This window comes from Perissodus microlepis, chromosome 14 (assembly GCF_051167445.1).
Source record: "Perissodus microlepis isolate ML-2025 ecotype Zambia chromosome 14, ASM5116744v1, whole genome shotgun sequence".
Lineage (NCBI taxonomy): Eukaryota > Metazoa > Chordata > Actinopteri > Cichliformes > Cichlidae > Perissodus > Perissodus microlepis.
In genome coordinates, this window is record NC_140474.1 from 26,139,803 (window position 1) to 26,158,459 (window position 18,657).

The 18,657-nt window shown below is 43.6% G+C and overlaps 1 protein-coding gene across 13 annotated transcripts in view; it reads left to right on the plus strand.

The window, feature by feature from the left end:
* mecom (MDS1 and EVI1 complex locus) overlaps positions 1 to 18,515 on the plus strand; it is a 125,086-nt gene extending 106,571 nt beyond the window's left edge. For 2 of the 13 annotated variants that reach the window (XM_084950384.1, XM_084950397.1), the window contains 14 exons: positions 59 to 172; positions 451 to 562; positions 688 to 835; positions 969 to 1,149; positions 4,213 to 5,599; positions 5,781 to 5,871; positions 7,309 to 7,335; positions 10,572 to 10,738; positions 11,011 to 11,088; positions 12,475 to 12,644; positions 13,889 to 14,033; positions 15,809 to 16,054; positions 16,167 to 16,359; positions 16,517 to 18,515. In XM_084950384.1, the coding sequence (XP_084806510.1) occupies positions 59 to 172; positions 451 to 562; positions 688 to 835; positions 969 to 1,149; positions 4,213 to 5,599; positions 5,781 to 5,871; positions 7,309 to 7,335; positions 10,572 to 10,738; positions 11,011 to 11,088; positions 12,475 to 12,644; positions 13,889 to 14,033; positions 15,809 to 16,054; positions 16,167 to 16,359; positions 16,517 to 16,651 (3,194 nt within the window). In that variant the 3' untranslated portion in view covers positions 16,652 to 18,515. The remainder of the gene's footprint in view (positions 1 to 58; positions 173 to 450; positions 563 to 687; positions 836 to 968; positions 1,150 to 4,212; positions 5,600 to 5,780; positions 5,872 to 7,308; positions 7,336 to 10,571; positions 10,739 to 11,010; positions 11,089 to 12,474; positions 12,645 to 13,888; positions 14,034 to 15,808; positions 16,055 to 16,166; positions 16,360 to 16,516) is intronic. The other 11 variants (XM_084950385.1, XM_084950386.1, XM_084950390.1 and 8 more) reach the window with 11 other exon arrangements.
* The last annotated feature ends 142 nt before the right edge of the window (positions 18,516 to 18,657 follow it).

Below are 18,657 nucleotides of genomic sequence, written 5' to 3' on the forward strand. Positions count from 1 at the left end.
CAAATGGTTTTTTTTCTGTTAATTGCCCCCTCCCGCCCCGACACCTTGCACTACGCAGAGGAGAGGCAGTACCGCTGTGAGGATTGTGACCAGCACTTTGAGTCCCGCAACCAGCTGCTGGACCACCAGAAGAAGCCGTGTGGGATGCCCCCCTCCTCCTTCCTGAACCCAGGTTTGAATTTTCATTATTATTACTTTTTTTCTACCACCATAAAAATAGAGTTGTGCAGAGTGTCGAGAAACATGTGTTGCTGAACTGGGACCAAGACACTAATGATCTAAGTGCTTTGTCTCTCATCGGAGCAACTGAAAATGAGATCATAGAGTAGTGCTCTGTGGAAAAGGTGAATCTGATCTACGCTTTAGCCATGAGGACGACTTTAAAACCTTCCACTTTCGAGTGAATGAAGCTTTTTTTGAGCTGCTTGTATAACTTCTTATGTAATCTAGGAGGCGACAATGACCTGAAAGCCCAAGAACCTCAAGACTTGCGACCCCTCCACATGTCCCAAGGACTACACGAATGTAAAGAGTGTGACCAGGTCTTCCCTGATGTTCAGAGGTAACTGGATGGGATGGACACATTTCATCCCATAATTTATTCGAGCAAGTGCTGACAAACAAATATGTGATACAAGACAAATCCTTCCATTCTCATTGTCTTTTTTTCTTTTTTCTTTTCTGCAGCCTGGAGGCCCACAGCTTGTCCCACAGTGAGGAGAGAGAATATAAGTGTGACCAGTGTCCCAAGGCCTTCAACTGGAAATCGAACCTGATCCGACATCAGATGTCGCACGACAGTGGCAAGCACTACGAATGTGAAAACTGCTCAAAGGTAGAGTGATGACTGTTGAAGGGAATATTTCATGATTTGGGATGCAGATATTTGTGCACATGTGTCCCCTCTGCACATTATTTTAGAAGCAGATAGTAACCCTCCCGTGTGTCTGTGTGGTTCCTCCCCCCAGCAGGTGTTCACAGACCCCAGTAACCTCCAAAGGCACATTCGCTCGCAGCACGTCGGGGCGCGTGCTCATGCCTGTTCTGAGTGTGGCAAGACGTTTGCAACGTCTTCAGGCCTCAAACAGCATAAGCACATCCACAGCAGTGTCAAGCCCTTCATGTGTAAGTCACTAAGACCCTACCTATGTAAGTCTACTCAGTACATTATAAGAATAACAGTAATGACATGCTTTGGCTTGCCTTCTAATGTGTTTTTTGGGGGAAAAAAATCACTTCATCCTTCTGCAGGTCTTTTTCTCCAGAACTAATCTTGTAATGTTCTACAGGGTTTACACGTGATAATATACTGCAGCAAAGCAAAGACGTTTCTTTAGAAAGGCCCATGCAGTCTGTTTTCTGCACCAAGCCTCGCACACTGCTGACATATTAATAACAGCATTTTAACGAGCATGTAATTCAGTTTGAATCGTTGAATCTTTGTCTAACCTTGATTTTGCTTGTAACTGTGATTTAATCTAATGTTTTGTTGACATACATCTTGCAGGCTTTTTTGTCTTGTGTCTTGGTTTCTTTATTTCTTGAGCACATACTTTCTTTTTTCTTATTTTTTTGGGGTCCTCGCTAACTCCTGCAGGATCCAAAAACCTTTGACCTTTCACACTTTCACCACCTCACACAAGAGATCTGATCTCCATATCCCCTGAAGCATTATGACCTCCACCCTCTGCCCCTTTCCTCTTTCCCCTGTTTTATTTTTTATTGTTTGTTTTTTTTAAGTGGGCTCATACAAATCTGTGCATATTAAATACATACTATCTTTCTCTTTTGCCATGAAAACACACAGACAAACACATATAAATAAATATCCATATACTTAGGCAGGAGTGACGGCATCTCCAGTGAAGACTTCAGATTTCCCTATCTCATCTTTTGCCTCCAGAACACGCACCATTCCTCACAAATAGCAACCACATGTACAGCCCCTCTTCCCTGCGCTTCCTCTGAATTGGAGTCCATTTGCTATAATCAGCAGAAAGTATGCAGGTTTAAAAACAACTAATAGCTGTCTAAAAAAAGAGAGAGAGACAAAGCAGCCTCCAACATGATGGCTGCCTGGGAGAAATCATATGCGAAGTGCCTTTTTGTGTGAGTGCTCTTGTAGGGTCTGTATGCATGTGCTTGTGTGTGCATACTAGTATTCGTGATTTAGTGCACGCAGTGTGTCAAGGATGCGTGCATACAAGCTTTTGTATGAACGGGAAGCACCCAGAGGTGCTGGGTTGTTAATTCCCACACTCAAGTGAACATTATTTATCTACTGCACTTTTCACAGGAGCATGTTTATAATATTTTGTTTTTTCAGTTTATTAAGAGCTGAAGAATACACACATGTGGTGAATCCTGCCCCACAGTGTGAGTGTGATGCGTATGTTCTCAGGCTGTAAATGTCACAAGAACTAAACTGAGTCAAAGGGCTTTTTTCTTCCAGTCTGCTCAGGCTATGTGGGCGTACTTGTATTTTAAAAAAATATAGACACAAGGAGAGATCATTAATAGCTCTTGTTCCTTCTTTTTTTGGATAAAATTTGCACATTGTAGAAGCTTAATTGGACTAATTTCAAGCAAATTTAAAAGACAAATTCTTTAGTGTTTTTAAACAGTTTAAAATGGCCTAACACACCCATGGTGATGATTAGGTAACGCTTAGAGAAATTGAGAAACTGCTGTTTCACGTCACGGTGCTAGACGTCAGCTTCATTGGTTAAATTGACTGAAAGGTCTGGGCTCAGGGAATTTTTTTTCTTCTCCTTCTCCTTCCTCTGCTGCTGCTTCTTCTTCTTCTTCTTCATTGCCCTGGCTGTGTCCAAAAAAGCTTAGCCACAAATACCCTTATTTTAATTTATTTTTCTGGTTCCTAAAAATTCACCTTTTTTTTTCTTTTTTTAAAATATAGGATTACATTCACTCCTGGCTTGAACTTTCCCATTTGGAGTTCCTCTGGGATGTTTATTCAAATGTGCTTCCAAAATGCTTTTTTTTCCTGTTCTCCCTCTCCATCTCCTTGAATTGCCTCTTGTGCACCTTGAGGCTGGAAAGCATCCAAAGTATGCAGAAGTGAAACCACAGTGTGAGCCTAACCACTTCCTTATCCTCGTTTAGAAGATCTAATAACAATATGAGCTAAATCAATCATCCAGAAATCCTTCTTACTGCTTTCCTAAAAGTGTAGGGTGAACACAAGCTGCAATCCACAAAATCCATAGTGTGGGAGGGGTGTGACAAAGAGGGACATCTTCTGCATGACAGAAGTTCAGAGACAGAAAACTGAAAAGCACAACAAAAATAGCATATGATGGGTTACTATTCCCACTATTAAATCATCCATTTACAATAGAAATAGCTGACAGATTAATAATGACCAACAGATACCATCAGATGGTGGATTTTTTGTTGGGTGTTGTCATTGTACGTCTCCGGAGACAGACAGACTGACAGGCAGGCATAGAGAGTGTGGCTGTTGACTGTGGGAAGGTCAGTAAGCGCAGGATGACAGAGCCAACTATGGGGACAAGGTGAGGGGGCTGAGGGGGTGACTAGAGAGGCCCAGAGAGAGGGGGGGGGAAGCAGCAGAGGACGTGAGACCTGTCCCTGGGAACCGGACTGCAGGATAGGATTCATTCAACTCCACTTCCTTCTCAAACTTAAAATAGAGCCATTGTACTGAATGAGGCTGAGAATGTGTGTGTGTGCGTTTGTGTGTGTGTGTGTATCTTTATGCCTGTGTGTGTGATTACAATTTCTTTGCGGTGTGTGTGGATATTTTGTGAATGTGACTGCATGTACACATGTGTGTCTCTGTGTGATTGTTTATGAACTCTCTGGGAGCGTCCCTGGAAGGACAATGGGGCTGGAGATGCCTGGGAATTTGGTTTGATGTGCAGCTGATGAGTGGCAGCGAGTGACTCACACCATCAACCAAATAGATTCTCTGACAATTCCAGGATCTGGACACACCTCTTCTTTTCTGTTCTGCTGGAACATTGTCAGAGTATTGATGGGAACACAAGTGTATCACTCATGCTGCATTTCCTCTGCCTTTGCTTCAGCCGGCCTGAAGCATAGAAATGTCATATTAAATTGTGTAATTTTGGTGTGTATGTGCATGAGGAGTTGGGAGGGGTGGAGGGGTGGGGGTTCAGTTCATGTCAGAGGCTGATGCAATCTATGCTTGTCTCTGTTTCCCTACAGGTGAAGTCTGCCACAAGTCCTACACCCAGTTCTCTAACCTTTGCCGCCACAAACGCATGCACGCTGACTGCCGCACACAGATCAAATGTAAGGACTGTGGGCAAATGTTCAGCACCACCTCTTCCCTCAACAAGCACCGGCGCTTCTGTGAAGGGAAGAACCACTTCACAGCAGGAGGGCTGTTTGCCCAGGGTATGCCACTCCCTGGGGCCCCTGGCTTGGACAAATCAGCTCTTGCAATGGGTCACAGCAGTGCAGGACTTGCTGATTATTTTGGGGCTAGCCGACATCACAGCGGACTTACGTTCCCTGCTGCCCCAGCATTTCCTTTCAGCTTCCCTGGCCTGTTCCCCTCTGGACTTTATCACCGGCCGCCGCTCATTCCTGCCACAACTTCTCCTGTCAGACAGCCATCCCATGCACCTGTTGCTGGACCTGGAGTAGAGCTGAGCAAGAGTCCTTTGCTGCCTCCAAGCCCTGGTGCTCAGGAGTCTCAAGAACTTCTCAAAGCTCTCCGCAAAGACGGCAGTTCACCTGGAAGTCAAATGCCAGTGTCAGACAGCCAGGGCTCATCCTATACCAAGCAAAAGAACAAGCAGAGTGACCAATCTGAAAGCAGCGACCTGGATGATGTCAGCACACCCAGTGGAAGTGATCTAGAGAGCACATCAGGCTCTGAGCTCGAAAGCGACATGGACAGTGAGAGGGAGAGGGGGGCTGCTCGAGAAAACGGAAAAGGTCCAAAGAGGAAGGCCAGTGAAGGAGGCCCTCAAAGCCCCGGCCTGATGGGCAGCAGCGCTGCTAAAGACTTTCCAGGCCCTTCCCTCATCCCGTCCCCGCTGGACGAACACACAGCTGTAACAGGAGCTGTGAATGACTCTATTAAGGCCATTGCCTCAATTGCCGAGAAGTATTTTGGCTCCACAGGGCTAGCTGGCCTGCAGGACAAGAAGGTTGGGTCTCTTCCCTATCCTTCTATGTTTCCACTGCCTTTCTTCCCAGCGTTCTCTCCTCCGGTTTACCCCTTCCCAGACAGGGACCTCAGAACTGCAGGCCTGAAGGGGGAGCCACAATCACCTGCAGATGACTGCAAGAAGGCCCAAGGGAAGTCTTCATCAGAGTCCCCATTTGACCTCACCACCAAGCGAAAGGAGGAAAAGTTAGCATCCTTTGCGTCTTCCAAACCAGAAATGGCCCAATCTATGGGTCAGGATCAACCACTAGATTTGAGCCTTGGGGCCAGGGGCCGTGGGCGTAATCCAAGAGAGGAGGAGACAAAAAAGAATCCAAATTACGAAGAGGAGAAAGGAGTGGTGGAGATCCCAAAAGCAGACACTTCCTTACAACATGCTAGGCCCACCCCTTTCTTCATGGACCCCATCTATAGGTATTGTTATTACCAGTAACTCTCTAAGCCTTTATTTGGTTAAATAACAGTATTTAAAAAATGTAATTACTTCTATATGCTGCAAATGTGCATACAGATTTGCAAAGTTTGTCAGTTATTTTGTAAAACTGAATATAATCTCACTGATAACCACTAAGAGCTAATAGAAATCTACTATTAGCAGGGTTGAGAAGAGGAGAATGAGCGATCCGTTTGAGACTCTGAAAGACAAGTACATGCGACCCGCTCCGGGCTTCCTTTTCCATCCACAGGTAGGTTTAAACTATGGCTTTCATAGGAATTGGGGAAATTTGGGAAAGGATGCATACCGGGTACAACATAAAGGATTAAATATTGCATTCTTACCAGTTCAGCAGCACATTCCTACCTACTACTTTTACTCTTTTAGTTATTTAAGTTGATGATTTAGATGCCTATACTGCCCTAATTTATAAGGGTACGAGTTTCATCACAGCTGTCATGGGTCTTGCCATCAAACAATGGCACAATTCAAGCTTACAAGTCCACTCTTGGCCTCCTATGTACACAGCAGTGACAGCAACATGTAATTTAACCAACCAGTGCATATTATGATTCTTTCTACAAAGAGCTTTTATCCTTAATGGTTATCACAGGCTGACCAGACTGGATTAATGAGGATTAGCACGTGACTCTAGTTTTACCCAAGCTACTGCCTGTTAAGCCCGCTGCTGGCTCCCCGAAACAGATGTGTTTCGGAAAGAAAGGCCACTTTGTGACACATCTTCCTATAATATGTCTTTGATTACAATATAAAAAAATGATATGCTCTTAAAGCAACGGTTTCTGCCCCTGGGTTTTCTGTGCCAGTATTTCCAGCGTGAGGCTCCATTTAACGGGTATGTGTCCATGCGTGCACGCGGGTCTGTGTGTATGCATGTCGATGACATGTTGCATTGACGTTCATTTGTTCAATCTTCCCCCGCGGGTGAGAACGGTCTGCTGGAAAGTGAAAACACCACTTTCTCAGGCACATGATTTTTTTTCTCTCTTTTCTGGCTGTTTCAGGTCTGGTTTTTACAGGCTGTTTCATTTGTCTGATTTATGTCCCCTGTCCAGACTGCTGCATGGGTCCAGCCTGCAGCAGCCACATGGCCGTCCCACATGCCTTAATGAGGTGTCCTATCAGTAGAAACACTAACTGAGTGCTTAGGCCATCTTTATGACTTTATGATGTCTGGACACACAAATCATTCCCGCAAATACCAGACCAGGGTAGGTCTCAGCCAGACCAGGCGATGGGCTGTTCTGCGTACTTTTGAGGAGGTTTGTTTTCAGTCACCTGAGTCACTCTTGAGCAATATATTAAAAGAGAGCTTGCAAAGTTGAGGGGGCTGGAAGTTCTTTCAACCTTTAGTGATTCAGCTTTTTATTTCCTGGCAGGAAATTTTACTGCTAGCCAATACTGGCTTAGATTACATACTGGAATTGAATTTGTAGCCTTCTATAATGAGCTTATTGAACACCAGGAAGTGTTGGAAACTATAAGAGCCTCATATAATTCCAGCGCCATAACTCCGTAGATAGGCAGCTCATTGCTCATTCAAAGTTAATTGCACCAAGGCCCATCATCCCTTCTGTACCCATATGTGTCCAATCAAAAGCTGTTGATTCATGCGCCACTTTCTGGTTCTGACTGCTTTCTCTTTTCCTTCTCTTCCGCCCCTCAGTTTCATTTGCCAGATCAGAGAACTTGGGTAAGTTCCTCTCTAACATACAATTTTGCCATGTGTCCGTACGTCAAGCAAACAAACCCTATCCCACAATTAATGCACGAGCTGCGAAACAGTTTCCAACTGACATCACCCAGCATTCGCATGGCTTTGGCCTGTCACAATAAAAAGAAATTTCATATCAGTGTTTATAATGTTTAACATACTATGGTATGTGTATCCAAGGCTGTTTGATTTGTTTACATCTTTCGATCTTGACGTATCTTTACTTCTAACATGAAAGTGTTTCAGTGGGGATTTCCAACTGAGCTACACCCTTTCCATGCACCAGCCCTGAATATATGTTTGCTTATTTGGAGAATGAAGCAGACCTCTTGCAAATGGGCATGGGGGGAGGGGGGATGAGTGGAACGTGGGGTGGTGAGTGGTCTTTAGGGGTGCTGCTTTACATCACCAAGAGGGTAACAGTGTCTTTGGGACACAGGCGGGGGGAGCGGGAGGTTAGTTCCTCCCTCCAAACATCTGGTTCCCGATAAAGATCAACAAATGAGAATGCATCTCGCTAATTAGGGCCCTAACAGCATCACTGACATCTGAAGATAGCCAATCAACTGCTGGTCCCAGAGTGGTGCTACAGAAACAAGCAAGTTTACAGATGCATACACACTGCCCAGAGGGAGGGATGGGGGGGGGGTTAGTAGGGGTGTGTGTCTGTATGTGTGTGTATGTGTGTGTGTGTGTGTGTGTGTGTGTGTGTGTGTGTGTGTGTGTGTGTGTGTGTGTGTGGTTGAATGTACATGCGGGTAGATCAAAATGTCGAACATTTCGCACGCAATATTTCCAAGTGAGCCTGACTCGACATCCATAAAATCATTTCAATGGCTGAAAGTGTTTGAAGTGTAACATGGAGCTGACTGATGGTCACTTGTCTATTGGACTGGATGTGTGAGTCATTTGCCGTGTCCCCGCACACAAGTTATTTTGCTAGAAAAATCTCCTTTTGGAGCATTTACTGAAAAAAATAAAAAATTGCAGCAACGGATTTAAAGAACAGTTGTGATCAGTTTTTTTTTATCATGGGAAGTAGTCAGTATGCAAAGAAAATATACTCCACCATGTATATTTTTTCATATAAAAAGAGACGAGTCTTAACAGAGAGCAGCCGCATGAGTAGACTGAGGTGGGATCAGAATTCCCCAGTAGATGGAGCCAAGATGGAGTAGCTTTCAGCTCTAAAAATGTCTTATCGAACAGGTTCGATACTGCCGACAGCTTTAGGGGCCCTAATGTTCCCAGGAGTTATGGCTTCTCATTGAGCAGTGCAGACAAACTGAGCATTCATTCCAGTTTCTGAAAAGAGCCCAATGAAATACATTCAAAAGAAATATGAAAGCATTTCACCTCCCTCTTGCCTATCTTTCAGCCCGTCCCCCCCTTCTTTTCTCACTTCCTCGCCTTCTCTTTCTCTCTTCTCTCCCACTTGGTCTCTCTTTTGCCTTTGATTCATGGCGTGTAGCACTGGCATATTCATAATCAAACAGACCTGACACTCCACATCCTCCCTCAGTGGGAACGCCGACGGCTGCGGCAGGAACTTTACACTCGCCCGTCACTCCTAATCAGCCACTCCCAACACCCGACTCCACCGCCATCCATCAGCCATCTCCATCAGCCATCAGTCCTTCTCTCTCCGGACTCTGTTTTGCCTTTTCTTACTTTCTTGTTTGCACCCTTTTTTTCCTCCCTCTTTGTCTCTCTTTCTTCCATCCCCCCCCCCCCCCCCCTCCTATCATCTAGTCCTTCATCATGCTTCTTCTCCAATTCTCGTGCTCTGTTTCTTTTCCCTCAGTCTCCTCGATCTTGGCGTGAAGCCTGAGAGTGACAGGGGGTGAAAGCAGGAGATGGAATGTCAAAGTCGGAGCAGGGCTCTGGTGGAGGACCCGAATCACCATTGATTTGTTGCATTATTGAAATAAGAAAGAGAAACAGGCTGAAAATTCAATACAGGCAAAATAATGCAAATGTGTGAGTCTGCTAAAAAAAAAGAAAACTTTGTAACGGTGTGTGTGTGTGTGTGTGTGTGTGTGTGTGTGTGTGTGTGTGTGTGTGTGTGAGATGGCCTGTCAGGCCCTGCGGCCTACTGAGACCCCTGCCCCTCCCTCTCCTCCTCCCTCTAGTTCTCCCTTCACTCCCCCTCCAGCCCCCCGCTCCTCCCCCATCCCGCCCCTCTCAGCACAGCGATATCATTATTACCCGTGTCTGGCCCTTGATCAGTAATGTCAACATCTTTCATATTGACGAATGTGCTGTCTGCCCGCATTGTGCACAGAATGGTTTACAGCCCGGCAGTGGACATGAATCACTCCTCTGCCACACACACACACAAACACGCACACACAGACAGATACACACTAAGCATGTGCAATCACATGCAACGGACATGCCTGTAAGCACACACATTTTGCACACACACACACAAATGCATTACAGGAACATTCCTCACTCTCTCACACAAATATATTTTCCGTTTTTTACACACACTGAAGGTAGTTAATCAACTACGACCACCATGCAGCTCATAGTTTCTCATTCATATACATACATGAGCGCACATACACATACGGATATCTCCCCAGAGAGTATCCGATGAAAGTAAAGGTTCAGCTTCATTAGCAGATTGGCCGCAGTCCTCCTATGTGCGTGTGCGTGTGTGTTTATCTGCCTACTGTACATGCATGTTTGGAACAGAACAAGCAATGGCTTAATTTAACATTCACAGCTGCACACCTGCTCGCCACTAACCATGAATGGGAGCGTACTGGTTTTCATTTTTCGGCAAAGTTATGAATCAGTTTCCAGTGTTCTTGTCATGCACATACAGGAATTTGACCTTGTGATGTATGAATTATTCATGAGCGTCATAATGAGAATTCTCCTTCGGCACTTGTTTGACTTTTCAACTGTTTTTTGCCTGTAAACAAGACTCATTACTCAAACGATGTGAGCGAATCTATATAGAAAGTAGGTTCTCTATTAAGAAAAATCCATAACTCTTTGGCTTATGTGCTTAATGTAAACAATGTGGGATTTCTGTGCTTCTTAGGTATTGTCAGTTTTTGCATTTTTACTGCATCTGGCAATCAGAAACCAAAACACGCTGAATGTGTTGTCTCAAAATCTTGTTTATGAAAAGTCAGATTTCATTTCTTCTTAGCTGACATGGCCCCTCACTCTGTCCTTCCTTTTTCCTGTCTCTTCAGATGACTGCAATCGAGAACATGGCAGAGAAGCTGGAAACGTTTGGCTCCTTGAAGCCAGAGCCTGGTGACCTGCTGCGCTCGGTTCCCTCCATGTTTGACTTCAGAGCTCCGCCCTCGGCGCTTCCCGACACGCTACTGCGCAAGGGAAAGGAGCGCTACACATGCAGGTAACTAAAGCCCCTAGTTTAGCTTGTATTTTTCACTTTTAAGTCAGTCATAAATTATTTTTTAATAGTTTTTAGTAGTCTCTGCAGTTTTTCTTTCTTTTTCCTTTCTCAGAATATTTTCTTGTAAATCTTGTCTGAGACTGGTGTGTGTTTTGTGGGTAGTTTTTTGTTTTTATATGGTTGTGTTTTAGTGAGAACACATTGCAGTAAGAATTCCTGTTCTTTTTTTGGAAGCACTTAAAAATTGCAAAATGTTATGTACTCCTTTATAGATACTGTGGAAAAATATTCCCTCGCTCTGCCAACCTGACACGCCACCTGAGGACTCACACAGGAGAGCAACCGTATAGGTAAGAGCATTTTTTACGGGCTCCTCATGTTTTTTTACTTGTATCCCTCAATCTATCCTTACTTAGCTCTAAAAGTCTGCAGGCACATAATTGTCCAGTCAAAAATCAGCTTTGCACCATAGCCGATTAACACCCCATGAAAAAGAGCTGCTTTTCTCCCCTCACACATATGAGTGAAAGCAGGGCACACACTTTCACACAGTGTACTCTGAGCCACACATACAGAGAGCACAACTCATTTGTTAACAGCATGTGGATGTTTTCCCAGGGATTTCTTGTCTACAGTTAGAACAGAGTTTATGTGTGTTTTCTTATGCCATTAAAGGCCTGGAATAATTATACTACTGCTAAACAATTTTCCTGATGAAAAATGGCGTCCGTCGCCTGGGTGAAAGGGGAGGTTTGGGGGGATTTGGGTTGTTGAGGAGCACAGGCAGATGTCCACACCCGGCAGCTGTGGTCACAGAGTGATCTACAACAACTTTGGCTACTCCAAATAGAGGCTTACATCCCATCTAAACAGTTATTCCCATCTTATTCCAGAAATCGTGGTTAAAAAAATAGTAATTTTAGCTCTTAGTGCTTATTTTTTTTTTCCATTTTGGAAGCTTTGTTTAAAGGCTCCCCTTTCTGCTCCTATCAGCCCAGCAGATTTTTCCAGGTGCATCTGAAGTACTAGTTACAATACAACAGTGGTCCAGTACCCATGCAAAATTAATTCTGAAGACTTACTACATTTGGATGCCCCGGTGCTTGGCTTTGTAGTTACTAAGGTAGAGGAATTTTGGCCCAAAGTTCGGAAGGGGCCTGCTGACCACAGGGGAGAGAGAAAGACAGATGCAGGCCTCTACTGCCCCAGCCTGATAGCCTGCACTCTACATGCTGGCATGCCATTAAAGATCACCGCCTTTTATTGTAATTTTTTGTGGAGATAACCGGGGGGGAGGGTTCCTGAGGGACAGCCAATCGAGCGAGCTAATTCCACAAGAAGAAAAGATGTAATCTTCTCGTATAATTTTGCATGAAGAAACTTGGCAGGAGCTCCTAATTTTTGCAGGGCTCAAACCAAATCTGTTGCGTGCTTATTTTGTGAGAGAAGAATGCAATTTTATTGCGCTGGCTGGAGATAAGAGGCAGAGCTGTTTCACCTTAAACAAGCTCCTCCATCATGTCTGGGACTGTGGGACTGCTGGGACTGTCTGTATGAGTGTGTGTGTGTGTGGTGTCCTACATTATGTATCCCATTATGTTTCCCCACATAACAAACCGCAGGTTCCTGATTCATTATGCAGTACAGTTGTATTTATGACCAGCGGCATGTGCGTTTTGATGTTTTCTTCATTTAATTACTGAGCTAAATGAAAGGCATTTACTTTCTTTCTGCAGGTGTAAGTACTGTGACCGCTCCTTCAGCATCTCCTCCAACCTACAGCGTCACATTCGCAACATCCACAACAAGGAGAAGCCGTTTAAGTGCCACCTGTGCGACCGCTGCTTCGGTCAGCAGACCAACCTGGATCGCCACCTCAAAAAGCACGAGAACGGCAATCTGTCAGGTGTGTAGCAAGTTTTGTAGACCGTGGACACACACACACACACACACACACACACACACACACACACACACATATATATATATACATATACGTACATATATATATATATATATATATATATATATATACATATACATACATATATATATATATATATATATATATATATATACATACATATATATATATATATATATATATATATATATATATATATATATATATATGGGGTTTTTTTGTAATAAGATACAATAATCAAGCTACTTTTTCTTTTTTTTTCTTTCCGTATTATCAGAGAAAATGAGAGCAGCATTTGCTGACTCGTTAGATTCATCAATCATTCCACTGCATAGCATAAAACAAAATATACTCCTGATCGGAGAGAATCTCAGAGGCTGAGAAATTAAATTATATAAATCTGCCATCGACCTCTGCAACAACAGCACAAAATATTTTTGAATGAGCTGCTTTCATCAGCAGCACAGCTCACAGCTTATGGGTTGAGAGGTTGCATCACTCTGACTCTGAATCAGCAGAACGAGCAGTGACACCTGGCCAGGAGCCGACGGCAGCGGGCCTAAGAGGAGGTCGCCACTTAATCAGACACAATGAGCAATCCATCAAATGCAAATCAATTATCTGTCAAGCTTTCCTTTTTTCGGCATTAAATTATATATTCCCCCCACTCAACACAAAACACAAACACTATGGATACTTTGTAGAAAAATTCTTTCTCCACAGTTTATATAATAAAACCATAGCGTCTTAAGCTTTCGGCTTTTGTATCATTACTAGCATTCAGTGGGGCCAAGTATACTCAGATGTCACATAAATTTATTTTAAACTGTCTTAAGGTCTCAAAAAATGACAAATAGAGTGAAGAATCCAGTAGAAATCTAAATGTTGAATAGGCTTTCACTTAGCGCTCCTCTACTCTGAGCACTTTTTATTAAAAGGCTCAGTCCTCCAATCACACACACGTTCATACAAGCACTTTCTTTTTCTATACAAAGTGCGACTTGGGGTTCAGTAGCTTGCCCATGGATACAGCCAGGGATCAAACCCCCATCCTTCTAAAGCACGATTCATATTTTCCTCAGTGATGTAATGTAGATACAGATACAGATGTCACACTGACAGACTGACAAACAAAACATGTCTTTTACGGCATACTTTCATCCTTAAAAACAGTTTGGTGGCATCAAGTTCAAACACATGATGACTGGAATGTGTTCTTTCTATAGGAACTGCAATGTCGTCCCCACAGTCTGAACTGGACAGCAGCAGCGCCATACTGGATGACAAAGAGGACTCTTATTTCAATGAAATAAGAAATTTTATCAGCAACACAAGCCAGAACCAGACATCACCGGACCCCTCAGAGGAAGGGTGAGAGCAGCTTTATGTGGTGATACGTGCCCGTCTTTCCTCCTATTTCTACTTCTACAAGGAGATGGTTGTTTCTTGGCCTGGAGGGCCCGAGCTGATTCAAAAATAAATAATTAAAAGATAGGGAAAAAACAGATGAAGGGTGATCTTTTGAAAGGATACTGGTAAATCCACATTAGATTGAATATGTATTAACTGTGTGGGATTTACACACACACCCAAAATATATATACAATAATGTGTCGACCACTATCCACCATTTTTAGACATCCAATTTCATACCTTCCAGCCAGGCTTTGTTAATAACAATCGCATCATTTTGGGGGGTCTGGAGTAAAGAACTCTTATCTGCGATGACATTTAAGATTTGGAAAAGTGAGCAAGCTCTTTAAATCAATTGCCTCTTGACCACATGTAGGAAAAGATATCAATATACATGCAACTTCATCTGGGCTTTATGCAAACAAATTCTTGTAGCTGTGATCAGATCGGATAACAGTTGCGAGGTCTACTCTGGTCCCTGAGTTTGTTTTCACGCGCCCCATGTTGGTTTGATCACTGGAGGCCCGATAGAGATCTCGCAGACTAGCTCGTGATTGAGCAGAAGGCCTGTGAGAGCAGGGCCGAGCGGTAGAGTGTCAGAGGGACGGGAGGCAGGAGGGGTAGTGCAGCAGTTAGAGGACCACATCTGGAACCAACATGTCTGCCTACAGGAAGAGGGTAGAGGGGGTGGGGTCAAAGGGTCAGCTTGTGTTTCCTTTCAAAGTGCTGCACTGCTGACTGCTTCTGATAGATACTTTATCCCCAGCAAATTACCACGTTTGAAAGCGTAATTAGCGAATCTGTTTTCTTAATCACAGAGTTCTCACTCCCTCTTTTGGAGCTAGTTCTTCCTTGCAGCCCTGAATACCACCTGAACTCTGACGAGAACACTGCTGACGGTACAACATTATCAGTTCCTGAAATCTGAGACAAAACGACGCAAATCCTTTTTGTGCTAAAATCGAATACGGTGTAATTACCTCTCTCCCCCTCTCAAACGTATCCCTTTTAAATCCAGTGCGGCTATGCTGTTTATAAGCATTCTATAATTATGTGGTGTTGTGCTTGATGTGTTGTGTTTCCTATGAATCTCCTTCTCCCCCGTTCAATTTTCAGTCCCCTTCTCTGAATCCTTTGTGCAAGAAATGGCATATTTGGGAGCTGACGAAAGATGTCCCAGAGTGTAATTAGTGAATCAGTCTTAATGTGGTTCCAGATGATTTACCAAATGGCGGTTTCCTGTGGCACTGAAACAGAGGGACAGATTAAGACTCAGGCAGTTTGGATAGCTGGCCTTTTCCCTCTCCACAGGGATAGAGGAATGGGCTGGTTGGCAGCGCTCTCATAACTCTCCCACCAAATGGGGCTGTCAGCTAAATATTTTGCCTATTAGATGAATACGAGATAGTAGGGAAAATAAACAAGGAGAGAGGCAGAGCACTCCATTTAAGTGCTGCAATGATCAACCCAGTGCTGCTGTGCCCAAAGGGGCCTCAAAGCCTTGATGACAAACGGGATTCCGGCTCTGCTCAATTCCAGCTGCCCTGTTCTGCCTCACATCAGTTCATCTACAAACACTGGAAGAATTCCTTAATCACACTGCATATTTTCTCAAAAACAGAATGAGTATATGAATAACATAATTCAGCCAACAGGGTGGATGTTTCATTTCTTCAACCTTAAATGCCTACTGCGTTGAACAAGCCTCATGAACTAATGTTCCTGGTCTGCAGGCTAAATGGCGGTCCATTTGAAGAAGAAAAGCCACTGATGGCCAGCCATAGGTCACATGACCTGGAAGATGAGGAAGCGGAAGAGTTAGGTGCGGATGAAGAAGAAGGGGAGGAGCCTAGCAACACCCCTGAAAAATCAGAAAGCAAGGTGCTCCAAAGCGACCTCGGTGATCCCATCATACAAGACGAAATGGACTTGAGTGAGCCAAATGACTTGAATCTCAGCTGTAAAACTTCTCCAAGGAGGTAATTTGACGCAAGGTTGCAGCTCCAAAACAAAATGTATCACTTTAAATACAATGCTTTGAAGTCAAAAGTATCCTGGCAGCTTTTAACTGATGTTTGACATGACTTTCAGGTATAAAGACGAGGAGGAGCAGAGCAGCTACTCAGCCTTGGATCACATCCATCGCTTTACTGAAATGCGCAAGCTGGACGAGAGCGAACTGAGTGACGGAGATGGGGATGGGGATGAGGAGGACGGCTCATTTGGTTCCCCATCTCTGACTGAGGCAGTCAAACAGCCGCTCTTTAGGAAATCAAAGTCTCAGGTAGATAAAGATGCACACACACACACACACACACACACACGCGCACGCGCGCGTAAGCTTAGATACAGACAATCCATATACACGATTATCTGCAGTGTACTTAATGTTTTTTATGTAAATAATATAGTAAATTGTAATCCACCCCTTACTCCTTCAGGCTTATGCCATGATGCTGTCCCTGGCTGAAAAGGACACTCTTCACCCAGCTACCCACACCCCAGCCACCATGTGGCACAGTCTGGCACGGGCTGCCGCTGAATCCAGTGCCATCCAATCCCTCAGCCATGTATGATGACACCTCTTTGCACCTACCTTTTCAGCTCTCGACCCGACCCTGATCCACCTATGGCACTGGCAGTCCATTGCAGGGGCTATTTTGCAGGAATCCCTGATTGTCCACAGAGTGACTGCTGAGCAGGAACCACAGCCCATCCGACTGCTGAGTGAGGCGCCTTACCCCCAAAACACGGCCACTGCCCATGCAAAATCCATCCCAACCCAAGCCCCCCCCCCCCCAAAAAAAAAAAATTAACCTCCAGCAGATAGAGAGCAAAAATGTCCCTCTGAGACCCTAAAATTGATTTGTTACATTGACACCAACCAGGATGTGGTGAAAATAATAATGCTAAAGTAATAATAGCCGTATTTATTCTTCTGAATTTCTATGTTTTGCACAGCAAAGGCAGCTGAAAGTTGTGGGAAGTGGATATGCTGATTTGTCGTCACTCGACTGAATTTTCTGGCCGGCACATACAAAGCAAGGAGAACATTTTACACCGAGAGTAACGCTGGTGGCGTCTAAGACAGCTGGTTTCAGCCTAGCATGTTTCACAGTGTGTAAAGCATAAGAACCAGAACGAGAATTCCCTTTGAACCCCCGGAGAGATCAACAGGTGTTTCCCATGAATACATGATGATAAAACATTAAAAGGTCGGGCGAGCAACCTCGGTTCAGATGAAAATCGTTCCATGTAAGGATAGCACTGGCGGTGCTTTAATATCACTGAACTGAACTGAAGTACAAACATAAGATAGCGATTGCTCAACTAAAATCAGGCCAGTCTCCCATCTGCATCTTTCATAGCTGTGTGTGTCTGCACAATCATAGCACTGTACACAAGTGTCTGACAACTGTTGTCCACTGCACTCCATCCTGCCCACCTGCGATGTCTGTGAAAGGATATAAATAGATTGTCTGTTTAGTGGAAGAGAAGAAAACACGATGATTTTTTGCTTTGTTTTGTTTTGTTTAATTTACTGAAATAAGTATCCAGTGCTGAAGTTAACTGTTGTTCTGTCGAGGACATAAGTCTTTTTCAAAGCCTTTGAATCCATCCTAGTCCACCAACAATACCACTAAATAGCCCGAATGCTAGTCGTTAGCTACTCCATGCTTGTGTGTCTTTCATTTTTAGACAATCACGATTTTGTTTTTCATTTTGGTTTCTGTTGGTGTTGTTGTTGTTATTTGCTGTTGTATTTTGAGAATTGTATTTATTTCTTGGCAAACTGTAGTTTGTTTACTGAATAGCACTGCTCTTAGCCCGGGCGAGGGGGAGATTCCCAGCCGGGCCAATCCCACAGTTGAATGGGGTTTGTAGATTACATTTGAGGGCCGGATAGTATTAAAACATACAATTCACTCCTTATTCTACTAATGAAATCAGTTGATGAATAGATATTACTTAGGGGTTTTTTCTATGACAATTTATTGATTCAAATGTAAAAAAAAAAAAAAAAAAAAAAAAAAAAAAAAAAAAAAGGAAAAACAGTATAAAGAATTAATAATAAAAAAGCCAGGTATAATTTCTTCATAAGCGCATGATTGGTCTGATAAGATCTGTATCTGACATTTTCTACGGTTGTCTGCAAGCTTGTGTGATGTTCGGTTCATGTTAATCCCTTGTGCCAAACTTATGATAAATAACAGATTAATTTCATTTATTTTCCCGTTTTGAGGGACCAGATTTTTCTTCTTTTTTTTTTGGTTTGTTTATTTGTTTTTTGTCGTTGTTTTTGTTTATAATCGACTTTAAAAAGTAATCAGCAAGTTGAGGTACTTTGTTTTAATGCTTTCTACAATGTAACTGTTATGCATTTCAATTCAATACTGTGGGAGGAACAACTAAGAAATAAAGGACTACAATGTGGATTGACATGTTTTCGTTTCTCTCTTTATTACTCCAGAAAATAATTTTACTCGCTCTTTGTCCGTCCATCTCTCTCGCGCCTCCTCACTCCATACAGTCCTTCTGGCTGCCCATCATTTTGACCCACGTCAAAATTTATACTAAGAGA